Source organism: Cavia porcellus, unplaced genomic scaffold (genome assembly GCF_034190915.1).
Source record: "Cavia porcellus strain 051 isolate PalLab524CR breed Dunkin Hartley unplaced genomic scaffold, mCavPor4.1 scaffold_1, whole genome shotgun sequence".
Taxonomy (NCBI): Eukaryota; Metazoa; Chordata; class Mammalia; order Rodentia; family Caviidae; genus Cavia; species Cavia porcellus.
The window spans coordinates 4,624,531-4,639,535 of record NW_026947484.1 but is presented as its reverse complement, the minus strand read 5'-3'; the positions used below and the strand labels follow the sequence as shown (position 1 = coordinate 4,639,535).

Here is a 15,005-nt window from a genome sequence, read left to right as displayed (position 1 = left end):
AAACATCGCGGGGTGGTGCGCATTGTATGGGTGTGTGTTACATTAGAATCACTAGTAGGAGTGAGAAAAACATCACGGGGTAGTGCGCATTGTATGGGTGTGTGTTACATTACATTCACTAGTAGGAGTGAGAAAAACATCACGGGGTGGTGCGCATTGTATGGGTGTGTGTTACATTACATTCACTAGTAGGAGTGAGAAAAACATCACGGGGTGGTGCGCAATGTATGGGTGTCTGTTACATTAGATTCACTAGTAGGAGAGAGAAAAACATCACGGGGTGGTGTGAATCGGAGGTTCTGAATTAGGCTAGGCTGTGAGTGGCAATGTAGGATGGAGAAAAGCACCGCGGTGTGGTCAGCATGGGGAGGTCAGGGAACATGCACTGGCAATGTAGGATAGGTTTCTGAAAAACATCGCGGGGTGGTGCGCATTGTATGGGTGTGTGTTACATTAGAATCACTAGTAGGAGTGAGAAAAACATCACGGGGTGGTGCGCATTGTATGGGTGTGTGTTACATTACATTCACTAGTAGGAGTGAGAAAAACATCACGGGGTGCTGCGCATTGTATGGGTGTGTGTTACATTACATTCACTAGTAGGAGTGAGAAAAACATCACGGGGTGGTGCGCATTGTATGGGTGTGTGTTACATTACATTCAATAGTAGGAGTGAGAAAAACATCACGGGGTGGTGCGCATTGTATGGGTGTGTGTTACATTACATTCACTAGTAGGAGTGAGAAAAACATCACGGGGTGGTGCGCATTGTATGGGTGTGTGTTACATTAGATTCACTAGTAGGAGTGAGAAAAACATCACGGGGTGGTGCGCATTGTATGGGTGTGTGTTACATTACATTCACTAGTAGGAGTGAGAAAAACATCACGGGGTGGTGCGCATTGTATGGGTGTGTGTTACATTAGATTCACTAGTAGGAGTGAGAAAAACATCACGGGGTGCTGCGCATTGTATGGGTTTGTGTTACATTACATTCACTAGTAGGAGTGAGAAAAACATCACGGGGTGGTGCGCATTGTATGGGTGTGTGTTACATTACATTCACTAGTAGGAGTGAGAAAAACATCACGGGGTGGTGCGCATTGTATGGGTGTGTGTTACATTACATTCACTAGTAGGAGTGAGAAAAACATCACGGGGTGGTGCGCATTGTATGGGTGTGTGTTACATTACATTCACTAGTAGGAGTGAGAAAAACATCATGGGGTGGTGCGCAATGTATGGGTGTGTGTTACATTAGATTCACTAGTAGGAGTGAGAAAAACATCACGGGGTGGTGCGCATTGTATGGGTGTGTGTTACCTTAGATTCACTAGTAGGAGTGAGAAAAACATCACGGGGAGGTGCGCATTGTATGGGTGTGTGTTACATTACATTCACTAGTAGGAATGAGAAAAACATCACGGGGTGGTGCGCATTATATGGGTGTGTGTTACATTACATTCACTAGTAGGAGTGAGAAAAACATCACGGGGTGGTGTGCATTGTATGGGTGTGTGTTACATTACATTCACTAGTAGGAGTGAGAAAAACATCACGTGGTGGTGCGCATTATATGGGTGTGTGTTACATTACATTCACTAGTAGGAGTGAGAAAAACATCACGGGGTGGTGCGCATTGTATGGGTGTGTGTTACATTACATTCACTAGTAGGAGTGAGAAAAACATCACGGGGTGGTGCGCATTGTATGGGTGTGTGTTACATTAGACTCACTAGAAGGAGTGAGAAAAACATCACGGGGTGGTGCGCATTGTATGGGTGTGTGTTACATTAGATTCACTAGTAGGAGTGAGAAAAACATCACGGGGTGGTGCGCATTGTATGGGTGTGTGTTACATTACATTCACTAGTAGGAGTGAGAAAAACATCACGGGGTGGTGCGCATTGTATGGGTGTGTGTTACATTACATTCACTAGTAGGAGTGAGAAAAACATCACGGGGTGGTGCGCATTGTATGGGTGTGTGTTACATTACATTCACTAGTAGGAGTGAGAAAAACATCACGGGGTGGTGCGCATTGTATGGGTGTGTGTTACATTACATTCACTAGTAGGAATGAGAAAAACATCACGGGGTGGTGCGCATTGTATGGGTGTGTGTTACATTACATTCACTAGTAGGAGTGAGAAAAACATCACGGGGTGGTGCGCATTGCATGGGTGTGTGTTACATTAGATTCACTAGTAGGAGTGAGAAAAACATCACGGGGTGGTGCGCATTGCATGGGTGTGTGTTACATTACATTCACTAGTAGGAGTGAGAAAAACATCACGGGGTGGTGCGCATTGTATGGGTGTGTGTTACATTAGATTCACTAGTAGGAGTGAGAAAAACATCACGGGGTGGTGCGCATTGTATGGGTGTGTGTTACATTACATTCACTAGTTGGAGTGAGAAAAACATCACGGGGTGGTGCGCATTGTATGGGTGTGTGTTACATTACATTCACTAGTAGGAGTGAGAAAAACATCACGGTGTGGTGCGCATTGTATGGGTGTGTGTTACATTACATTCACTAGTAGGAGTGAGAAAAACATCACGGGGTGGTGCGCAATGTATGGGTGTCTGTTACATTAGATTCACTAGTAGGAGAGAGAAAAACATCACGGGGTGGTGTGAATCGGAGGTTCTGAATTAGGCTAGGCTGTGAGTGGCAATGTAGGATGGAGAAAAGCACCGCGGGGTGGTCAGCATGGGGAGGTCAGGGAACATGCACTTGCAATGTAGGATAGGTTTCTGAAAAACATCGCGGGGTGGTGCGCATTGTATGGGTGTGTGTTACATTAGAATCACTAGTAGGAGTGAGAAAAACATCACGGGGTGGTGCGCATTGTATGGGTGTGTGTTACATTACATTCACTAGTAGGAGTGAGAAAAACATCACGGGGTAGTGCGCATTTTATGGGTGTGTGTTACATTACATTCACTAGTAGGAGTGAGAAAAACATCACGGGGTGGTGCGCATTGTATGGGTGTGTGTTACATTACATTCAATAGTAGGAGTGAGAAAAACATCACGGGGTGGTGCGCATTGTATGGGTGTGTGTTACATTAGATTCACTAGAAGGAGTGAGAAAAACATCACGGGGTGGTGCGCATTGTATGGGTGTGTGTTACATTACATTCACTAGTAGCAGTGAGAAAAACATCACGGGGTGGTGCGCTTTGTATGGGTGTGTGTTACATTACATTCACTAGTAGGAGTGAGAAAAACATCACGGGGTGGTGCGCATTGTATGGGTGTGTGTTACATTAGATTCACTAGTAGGAGTGAGAAAAACATCACTGGGTGGTGCGCATTGTATGGGTGTGTGTTACATTAGATTCACTAGTAGGAGTGAGAAAAACATCACGGGGTGCTGCGCATTGTATGGGTGTGTGTTACATTAGATTCACTATTAGGAGTGAGAAAAACATCACGGGGTGCTGCGCATTGTATGGGTGTGTGTTACATTACATTCACTAGTAGGAGTGAGAAAAACATCACGGGGTGGTGCGCATTGTATGGGTGTGTGTTACATTACATTCACTAGTTGGAGTGAGAAAAACATCACGGGGTGGTGCTTATTGTATGGGTGTGTGTTACATTAGATTCACTAGTAGGAGTGAGAAAAACATCACGGGGTGGTGCGCATTGTATGGGTGTGTGTTACATTACATTCACTAGTAGGAGTGAGAAAAACATCACGGGGTTGTGCGCATTGTATGGGTGTGTGTTACATTACATTCACTAGTAGGAGTGAGAAAAACATCACGGGGTGGTGCGCATTGTATGGGTGTGTGTTACATTAGATTCACTAGTAGGAGTGAGTAAAACATCACGGGGTGGTGCGCATTGTATGGGTGTGTGTTACATTACATTCACTAGTAGGAGTGAGAAAAACATCACGGGGTGGTTTACGGGGTGGTGCGCATTGTATGGGTGTGTGTTACATTACATTCACTAGTAGGAGTGAGAAAAACATCACGGGGTGGTTCACGGTGTGGTGCGCATTGTATGGGTGTGTGTTACATTACATTCACTAGTAGGAGTGAGAAAAACATCACGGGGTGGTGCCCATTGTATGGGTGTGTGTTACATTACATTCACTAGTAGGAGTGAGAAAAACATCACGGGGTGGTGCGCATTGTATGGGTGTGTGTTACATTACATTCACTAGTAGGAGTGAGAAAAACATCACGGGGTGGTGCGCATTGTATGGGTGTGTGTTACATTACATTCACTAGTAGGAGTGAGAAAAACATCACAGTGTGGTGCGCATTGTATGGGTGTGTGTTACATTACATTCACTAGTAGGAGTGAGAAAAACATCACGGGGTGGTGTGAATCGGAGGTTCTGAATTAGGCTAGGCTGTAAGTGGCATGTAGGATGGAGAAAAGCACCGCGGGGTGTTCAGCATGGGGAGGTCAGGGAACATGTACTGGCAATGTAGGATAGGTTTCTGAAAAACATCGCGGGGTGGTGCGCATTGTATGGGTGTGTGTTACATTAGAATCACTAGTAGGAGTGAGAAAAACATCACGGGGTGGTGCGCATTGTATGGGTGTGTGTTACATTACATTCACTAGTAGGAGTGAGAAAAACATCACGGGGTGGTGCGCATTGTATGGGTGTGTGTTACATTACATTCACTAGTAGGAGTGAGAAAAACATCACGGGGTGGTGCGTATTGTATGGGTGTGTGTTGTCGTGAGTGTCTAGAGCACTCTGAACTCCGGGCAAGGTAAACACGCACGCCTTGTCGGGACACGGGGGGTACAGCGCTTGGAAAAGAAAGACAGGAGAGACACCTTTGCTGTCTGCACCGCGTTACACTGCACTGCACTGCACTGTACGCACAATCTTTATTTTAGGATTCATATATAGTAAACCCGATCAATTCACAGAGCCCAGATAATTAAGTAGTGAAAAGGCATTCTTTGTGGCAAGCTACAACGTGACAGACTACAATGTTTATTCTAAAACTATCTAAGTGAAGTAAATAATCACAACCAGTTCTCACAACTTCTCTAGCCCAGGAAGAAATTCATTAGCTCAAGAATGTTGTTAATTTGTCTGCTGTTAGTGTCACAAAGGGTGGCCAGCCACTTCCTCAAGACTTCTGCAAAACAAAGCCAGCTCACAGTATGGATTCCAGAGGGTGAGGGCTCACTGAGAACAGGCATTCCCGTTCTACCTCCTTCTCGCATACCAGGGCGGCTATTGTAAATTGCAGGTTAGAGGGGGTTGGGCCTACAAAGTGACACCTCATCCCCCACACTTCCTTCCTTTTTATTTTTTAACAACAATCTCCATAAGATCAGGTTATTAATAGTATTTCGTCTTATGCAGTAAAAATACACAAGAACTATGGCAATGAGAACTATAATTAAACTAAGTCCCATGCCACTAAAAGTGTGGGTAATGCTCTGCCAGATTCCTTTGGAATCTAATCCTTTCAAAGATTGAGCAAGCAATTGCGCGAATTGTGCTAGAGATTCATCATCATTTTGCTTTGCAAAATCCTTGTCAATTTGATTATGCAAAGATTCTATTTCCTCCTGGGCAGAGGTGTTTCCATTTAAATACATTCTAATCATTTCCCATTCATGTTCTGTCTGATTATAAGGTCGTTGGGTTATACAGAAAGTAGTTGAATTCCAATCACATTTTAAAAACACTTGATGCTGAAGAGCCAATATTTTTCTACCCATCCATTCAACTGTTTGTTTAAGGAGGTCTATTTGTTGTTGTAGTCTGGCGTTTATTTGCCACTGAGTTAACCAAAGTTCATGAGAATTTTCATGCCATAATTCTACAACATGTTTTTCTTGCAAAGAGGTTTGTAAAGCTATTCCTGAGACTGCTGCTAGGGAGGCTACAGTTATCAGACTTAACAGTACAGCAACCACTATTCCAATAAATCTTTTTGTACGTTTTAACAGATGTTTAAAAAATTCAGTAGTAACAGAAATTACCGGGTCTTGAGACCATGGTCGAGTTAAATTTACAGGCAACCAAATATGAGTTTTTTGTTGTAACAGCATAACTGTATAAGGCTTAGTGAAATTTAGTGTGCTATTTAAGCATGTAAACAATTGACAATTTAAACAAGTACAAGAAAAATGTGTAAAATTAAAAGTTCCCACTAAAAAGACATAAGGTAGAGGTGCACAAACAGTAATATTATACATTTTAAACCTAGTAAAATTATAAGTAGTAGATACAGATCGACTAGTCCCTGAATATGAAACATTGTACAAGGTTACAGGTTGCATAGCGGCTGGGATCTTCCAAATATGATTTTGAAGGTGATGAGGGTATTCTTCGGCTGCAACAGCAGGGTTAGCGATTCCACCATCTCCCCACCACAAGAGAGCCGTCTTTTGTTGAAATATAGGAGCTCCGTCAGTTATTTTCTTTGGATCTGGAAGACTATACACAACAGAGAGATTACATCTTGTCTCATTCCATTCAGCACATCCATTAACGAATTTTCCAAATGGTCCCCAAATAATATACCCATCAATATTTTTAGCAAATTTTCCCATACATAGTTGCCAAATTATGGGATTATAAGAAATATTTTTATAAGTGAATTCAGGGCATACAGGAAATGTATTTGTATCAGGTGCTGTTAAATTTTTCCAGGTAACATTAAAGGTTTGAGCAGCCAAGGCTTGAAGCCTTGTCCTTTTGTTGCCTGCTTTTATTCCATGTTGAATCCAATACTGCCATCCCAGAGGGATGCAAGGCGGTTCCCCAATGCAAATAGGCCTTTGATTACCATAATAAGTAAAATTGAATAGTGTCCCATCATCTTGATTGTGGGGGGTTAAATCAGCCCACGGTGCTGACAAAATTTCTCTAGGTGTGGTATAAAGTAAAATATCACTAGTTCCCCATTTTACAGGTTCTAATAAAGGGGGGTTTGGAATATATGCCCAGTACGAATGCGGAGGTACCTCAGTCCCCGATGCAACGGTGAGCAAGGCACATAAAGCTAAAAACAAGTTTTCGGGGTTTAAAGGCTTTCCTGCTTGAAGGACAAGCCGTTGCCCTTCTATGGTCAATTTCTTTAATTGTCCCCATGTAGGGAGGGGATTTAAATTTGGTCGCTGTGAGCGGCGGGATTTTCTTAGCTGTAATCTGGCCATGGCTGCGATAGGAACAAACTCAGCATCCTCAGCTTCTAGCTGGTTTCGCGCTCGCTTCTGAAGGCACGGTTCCGGTTCCTTGGGGAGTTGTCTCCGGGGCTGGTGAACAGGATCTGGAGACGCGGGTCCTGATCCATCGTCCAGGGACCCACTGCTGAATTCCATTTTCTGTGGAGATATAACCAAAACCTTTCCCCCTATAGAGCAATGTGCCCCTCTCCCATTCAGCCTCTGGAGCTGTTTTAGTCCAAATAGGTTCATTAATCACAAAAGGCTGTTGTTGCTGTTCAAAATGTTTTTCAGCTCTTGTTAATATTTCACCTTGTGGTAAATTGAGAAAATTTAAAATAAACAATGCTTGATGCAGTAATGTTTTTGGACTGTTTTGCAATTTAAACAGTATTGGTATCTGAATATCCTCCTGACTCCTCCTTTTTAATTTTTTAATTTGCAACTTAAGAGTGCCATGTGCTCTTTCAACAATAGCTTGACCCTGGGGGTTATATTCAATCCCTGTAATATGAATAATATTATGGAGATCGCAAAATTGTTTAAATGTCTTGCTAGTATAAGCAGGTCCATTATCTGTTTTGATTTTAGAAGGAATTCCCATAACTGCAAAAGTCTCCAATAAATGTATAATAACATTTTTAGTGGATTCTCCCTGTTGAGCAGTAGCCCATAGAAATGAAGAATAGGTATCAATAACTATATGTACATAAGAAAGCCGACCAAAAGAAGGTACATGTGTAATATCCATTTGCCATAATTTATTAGGTTGAGTTCCTCGAGGGTTGACACCTGTGGGAATAATTCTTAAATGTAATGGTCTATAAATAGGGCAGGCTTTTACAATCTGTTTAGCTTTTGTAAAAGGTATCTTATATTTAAGATGCAAATGTCCTGCATTTGCATGATTAAATTGATGTTCTTCAACGGGTGTGGTGAACATAACTAAGGAATCCACTGCATTGTTACCTGATACTAATGGTCTGGGTAACTGAGAATGAGAACGTAAATGAGTAATAAAATAAGAATAATTTCTTTTTTGAACATGTATTTGTAAATTTTGAAATAAAGACAATAAAGCAGGCTTATTAGAATATAACACAGCTGAATAGATATTTGTCACTACTCCAACAGAATAGGCCGAATCGGCTATAATATTAATAGGTTGGTTATGAAAATCTAAAAACACTTGTAATATAGCAAAAAGTTCATTTTGTTGTACAGAGTTAAAATTTGTCTGACGTACCCAGTAAGATTTTTGAGTCCAATATGCAGCTTTATTTTTAGATCCATCTGTAAATATAGTCAAAGCTTGTGGAATTGGCTGTACAGCTAATAAGGTATTAACCACAAATTGTTGACGTCTAAAAAAATCCCATAATTTACTTTTAGGAAAATGATATGAAAAAGTTCCCATGAAATCTGCTAAAGCAATTTGTAAGGTTTCAGTAATTGACAACAAATATTCCCATTGTTCCTTAGTTAAAGGGATAACTATATTGTTTATATCTTCTCCTATCAAAGTTATAGAACGAGCTCTACCATTCATAATTAAAGCTGCAACCATGTCAATCTAAGGCATAACATTTTTAGATTGCTTAGTTTTAGTGAATACCCATTCTACTGGCATAGCATTTTGACCTAAAACTGCAGAGGGATATTGAAAAGTATTAATAATATATAAAGTTAGAGGCAATTTAGGATCAATCCTAATTAAAAATGCATCCTTAATTCGTTGTTCTACAAACTGTAATTCTTGCTCTGCTTTTGCTGTTAAAGAACGAGGGCTGGATGGATCTGAAGAGCCCTGTAGAGTAGCAAACAAATGTTGTAATGCATGGGTAGGAATACCTAGTGTGGGACGAAGCCAATTAATATCCCCTAATAATTTTTGAAAATCATTTAAAGTGGATAACTTATCTCTCCTAATAGACATTTTTTGTGGAATCACCTTTTGTCTAGTAAGAATATATCCCAAATAATGACTAACTTCTTCCTTTTGAATTTTATCCTGTGCTATTACAAGTCCAAACGGAGAAAAATATTGAGGTAAAGTTTTTAAAATATCTTCTAAAACATTTCTATCACTATATGAGAATAAAATATCATCCATGAAATGAGCCGTATAAACCTGAGGCCATCGTGCACGCACTGGTTTTAATGCTGCATCAACATAAATTTGACATATAGTTGGGGAATTTTTCATTCCTTGGGGTAAAGTCCTCCATTGATATCTTTGATAAGGTCTTTGATAATTTGTTTGAGGAATTGAAAAAGCAAACCGTTTTCTATCTTCTGGATGTAATGGGATGTTAAAAAAACAATCTTGTAAATCTATAACATATACAAACCAACCAGCAGGGAGCGCTGAGGGTAAAGGAATACCGGGCTGAAGGGCTCCCATTTGAATTAAGGATGAATTTACAGCACGTAAGTCCGTTAAAAGTCTCCACTTGCCTGATTTCTTTTTTATCACAAATATTGGAGAATTCCAAGGAGATGTGGATGGTTCTATGTGATGTAGAAAAAGCTGTTGATCAATCAATTCCTGCGCTGCCTGTAACTTTTGAGTAGTCATAGGCCACTGATCTATCCAAATTGGGTCATCATTTTTCCAATTAAGCTTTAAAGGATTCATTTCCCTAGGCTGTAGAAACATGCAAAATATTAAAAATGTATATAAGCTCCCCATTGTTCTAATACATCTCTTCCTAAAATAGAAACTGGTACCTCTAAGATATAAGGTTTAATAACAGCAACTTGACCCTCTTCATTTTTTATATGTATATGCATTGTGGCTTGTCCAATTGTATTTACTGGAGTTTTACTTACTCCTTTTATATTACATGGAATAATAGTATAAGTAATATGAGAAGGCCAATCAGTAGGTTTAACAATAGTAATATCCGAGCCTGTATCTATAAGAGCCTGAATTTTCTTATGCTCAATAAAAATATTAATAAGAGGTTGTTGTTGAGATAATTTAGCTGTCCACATTACATTAATAGGGTTAGTGCTGCCGAACCCTCCTGTTCGCTGAACAACAGAGGATCCTATTGGGATATAAGGCAGTAAAATGAGTTGAGCTATACGTTCTCCCTTTAATAATTTATAATCTGTAAGTGAGGACATCAGAATTTGAATTTCTCCAGTATAGTCTGCATCTATAATTCCTAAGTGAACAGTAATGCCTTTTTGATTTAAACTAGATCTACCCGTGAGCAAGCCAAAAGTTCCCGCAGGCAGAGGACCAAAAATTCCTGTAGGAATTCTCACGGGAGATTGTCCTCCTCTTAATTCTACATCTTTTAAGGCTGGTATGTCCACTGCGGCACTGTGTTGGGTGGCTGGCTGTAGGGAGAATACGGTAGATTTACCCCATTGATTTGTCCGGGGCCCGGGGTAGGGCCCGTTCTCCCGTTTCCCTTTTGTTCAGCTGAATTAACTTGTTTACTCCTGCATTCACGAGCCCAATGATTTCCCTTCTTGCATTTTGGACATAAGCCAGGAGCTCTAGATCTCTTTTTTTGATCATTGCCTACAAGTTTTGGACAGGCCCTCTTTACATGTCCTATCTGACCACAATTAAAACATTTTAAAGACTGTTCCTTTTTAGATTGCCAATTAGTCCACGTGGTTGCCATGGTCTCAGCAAACAGTTGCATTTTCCTAGATTCTGAATTTAAATCTTTACATTGTTTTATAAAATTGTCAATCGTTCCAGTATCTTTTATTGGAATTAAAGCCCTTTTGCATTCATCATTAGCATTTTCAAAAGCTAACATTTTTAAGAGATGCTCTTGTAAGTCTTGTCCCACTACTGTTTTTTCTATAACATTTTGAAGTCTTGCAACGAACTCAACATACGGTTCATTGGCTCCTTGCAGAACTTTAGCCCAAGATCCATATTCTGATCCTTTAGGCCGTATTTTATCCCAAGCTTTTAAAGCAATATCTTTTAATTGAGCATGAATCTCTCTTGGAGCTCCTGCCTGATGCTCAACAGTATCAAAGAAACCTGTACCAGAGAGCATGGGATAAGAAAGGAGTCTAATATTCGGATCTCGATCGTCAGCATTTTGTCTTGCCTTTTCCGCACAACCTTCCATAAACCACATGTGCCACTGTAAATATTCTGGCTCCTTTAAAAGAATTTTGGCCAAGGCTTTCCAATCATAAGGAGCAAGATTACCATAGTGATCTGCTACCGATGTTATTAATTCTCTAGTGTAATGAGCCTGAGGGCCATAAAGGGTTACAGCCTTTTTTAATTTTGCTAAATCATCCATATTAAATGCTTCCCATCTAGGGGGAACTGCCTCTCCATCTATTGGCTGAGGTCTGATTACAGGGAAAGCAAAGGCAGGCTTTTCCTCATCAGAATCCCCTAATTTTGGTAAATCAGCCAAAGCTAGCTTGGCTTTACTCCAATTAGGGTTAGATGGAGGAGGTGCAGAGGGAACTATAGGCGGGTTTTGCTTAACGGAGAGTTGTTTCACCTCTTGTGTTAAATGCAGTATAGCCTGTAAAATTGGGCGATTGTCATAATTTGATATTGCTGCGGCAGCTAAAGCTGAGTCGGCTGTAGTGGATTTTACTTTTAGTTTGGACGCCTTTTCACTACTTAAAGCGATAGCGTCATTTTGAACTACATTCTGCTCCTCCTCTGTGAGGGGCAATTCCTGAATAACTGGCTTAATTTCTAGTTGAAGATTTTCTACAATATGTTCATCTTCCATAGCTTTTAATAAAGAGTACACAACCGACCAAATAGCCCAAAAACGTAAAGGAATCTTCTCCTCCTGTTGCATAGCCCTTTCTATACTAACCCTTGCCTTCCTCCATACTTCTACATCCAAAGTTCCTTCATCTGGAAACCAAGGATTATATTCTTTAATTGTATCAATACACATATCCAAGTCAGCTGACCTGAGCGATATGCCATATATAGATAATAAATGTTTAAGAATTTTTAAGAAAGGAGAGGAAGCAGATTGTCCCATTTCCCCGTAATAAAATTATACTTACCTTCCTAAGCGACCTTCGGAGTCCCTGAATTTGGGCGCCACTTGTCGTGAGTGTCTAGAGCACTCTGAACTCCGGGCAAGGTAAACACGCACGCCTTGTCGGGACACGGGGGGTACAGCGCTTGGAAAAGAAAGACAGGAGAGACACCTTTGCTGTCTGCACCGCGTTACACTGCACTGCACTGCACTGTACGCACAATCTTTATTTTAGGATTCATATATAGTAAACCCGATCAATTCACAGAGCCCAGATAATTAAGTAGTGAAAAGGCATTCTTTGTGGCAAGCTACAACGTGACAGACTACAATGTTTATTCTAAAACTATCTAAGTGAAGTAAATAATCACAACCAGTTCTCACAACTTCTCTAGCCCAGGAAGAAATTCATTAGCTCAAGAATGTTGTTAATTTGTCTGCTGTTAGTGTCACAAAGGGTGGCCAGCCACTTCCTCAAGACTTCTGCAAAACAAAGCCAGCTCACAGTATGGATTCCAGAGGGTGAGGGCTCACTGAGAACAGGCATTCCCGTTCTACCTCCTTCTCGCATACCAGGGCGGCTATTGTAAATTGCAGGTTAGAGGGGGTTGGGCCTACAAAGTGACACCTCATCCCCCACAGTGTGTTACATTACATTCACTAGTAGGAGTGAGAAAAACATCACGGGGTGGTGCGCATTGTATGGGTGTGTGTTACATTAGATTCACTAGAAGGAGTGAGAAAAACATCACGGGGTGGTGCGCATTGTATGGGTGTGTGTTACATTACATTCAATAGTAGGAGTGAGAAAAACATCACGGGGTGGTGCGCATTGTATGGGTGTGTGTTACATTACATTCACTAGTAGGAGTGAGAAAAACATCACGGGGTGGTGTGAATCGGAGGTTCTGAATTAGGCTAGGCTGTGAGTGGCAATGTAGGATGGAGAAAAGCACCGCGGGGTGGTCAGCATGGGGAGGTCAGGGAACATGCACTGGCAATGTAGGATAGGTTTCTGAAAAACATCGCGGGGTGGTGCGCATTGTATGGGTGTGTGTTACATTAGAATCACTAGTAGGAGTGAGAAAAACATCTCGGGGTGGTGCGCATTGTATGGGTGTGTGTTACATTACATTCACTAGTAGGAGTGAGAAAAACATCACGGGGTGGTGCGCATTGTATGGGTGTGTGTTACATTACATTCACTAGTAGGAGTGAGAAAAACATCACGGGGTGGTGCGCATTGTATGGGTGTGTGTTACGTTAGATTCACTAGTAGGAGTGAGAAAAAGATCACGGGGAGGTGCGCATTGTATGGGTGTGTGTTACGTTAGATTCACTAGTAGGAGTGAGAAAAACATCACGGGGAGGTGCGCATTGTATGGGTGTGTGTTACATTACATTCACTAGTAGGAGTGAGAAAAACATCACGGGGTTGTGCGCATTGTATGGGTGTGTGTTACATTAGATTCACTACAAGGAGTGAGAAAAACATCACGGGGTGGTGCGCATTGTATGGGTGTGTGTTACATTACATTCACTAGTAGGAGTGAGAAAAACATCACGGGGTGGTGCGCGTTGTATGGGTGTGTGTTACATTAGATTCACTAGTAGGAGTGAGAAAAACATCACGGGGTGGTGCGCATTGTATGGGTGTGTGTTACATTAAATTCACTACTAGGATTGAGAAAAACATCACGGGGTGGTGCGCATTGTATGGGTGTGTGTTACATTAGATTCACTATTAGGAGTGAGAAAAACATCACGGGGTGGTGCGCATTGTATGGGTGTGTGTTACATTAGATTCACTAGTAGGAGTGAGAAAAACATCACGGGGTGCTGTGCATTGTATGGGTGTGTGTTACATTAGATTCACTATTAGGAGTGAGAAATACATCACGGGGTGCTGCGCATTGTATGGGGGTGTGTTACATTACATTCACTAGTAGGAGTGAGAAAAATATCACGGGGTGGTGCGCATTGTATGGGTGTGTGTTACATTACATTCACTAGTATGAGTGAGAAAAACATCACGGGGTGGTGCGCATTGTATGGGTGTGTGTTACATTAGATTCACTAGTAGGAGTGAGAAAAACATCACGGGGTGGTGCGCATTGTATGGGTGTGTGTTACATTAGATTCACTAGTAGGAGTGAGAAAAACATCACGGGGTGGTGCGCATTGTATGGGTGTGTGTTACATTAGATTCACTAGTAGGAGTGAGAAAAACATCACGGGGTGGTGCGCATTGTATGGGTGTGTGTTACATTACATTCACTAGTTGGAGTGAGAAAAACATCACGGGGTGGTGCGCATTGTATTGGTGTGTGTTACATTACGTTCACTAGTAGGAGTGAGAAAAACATCACGGGGTGGTGCGCATTGTATGGGTGTGTGTTACATTACATTCACTAGTAGGAGTGAGAAAAACATCACGGGGTGGTGCGCAATGTATGGGTGTGTGTTACATTAGATTCACTAGTAGGAGTGAGAAAAACATCACGGGTTGGTGCGCATTGTATGGGTGTGTGTTACATTAGATTCACTAGTAGGAGTGAGAAAAACATCACGGGGTGGTACGCATTTTATGGGTGTGTGTTACGTTAGATTCACTAGTAGGAGTGAGAAAAACATCACGGGGAGGTGCGCATTGTATGGGTGTGTGTTACATTACATTCACTAGTAGGAGTGAGAAAAACATCACGGGGTGGTGCGCATTGTATGGGTGTGTGTTACATTACATTCACTAGTAGGAGTGAGAAAAACATCACGGGGTGGTGCGCATTGTATGGGTGTGTGTTACATTACATTCACTAGTAGGAGTGAGAAAA

The 15,005-nt window shown here is 41.5% G+C and overlaps 1 protein-coding gene across 1 annotated transcript; it reads right to left on the bottom strand.

Annotated features, from left to right (window-relative positions):
- Nucleotides 1-4,867: 4,867 nt before the first annotated feature.
- On the bottom strand, nucleotides 4,868-7,159 carry LOC134475242 (endogenous retrovirus group K member 18 Env polyprotein-like). Its single transcript, XM_063244969.1, has 2 exons — nucleotides 6,971-7,159; nucleotides 4,868-6,440 (listed from the first exon to the last, which is right to left on the bottom strand). The coding sequence occupies exon 2, from the start codon at nucleotides 6,281-6,283 to the stop codon at nucleotides 5,243-5,245; it is 1,041 nt and encodes a 346-aa protein (XP_063101039.1). The 5' UTR covers nucleotides 6,284-6,440; nucleotides 6,971-7,159; the 3' UTR covers nucleotides 4,868-5,242.
- Nucleotides 7,160-15,005: the final 7,846 nt, after the last annotated feature.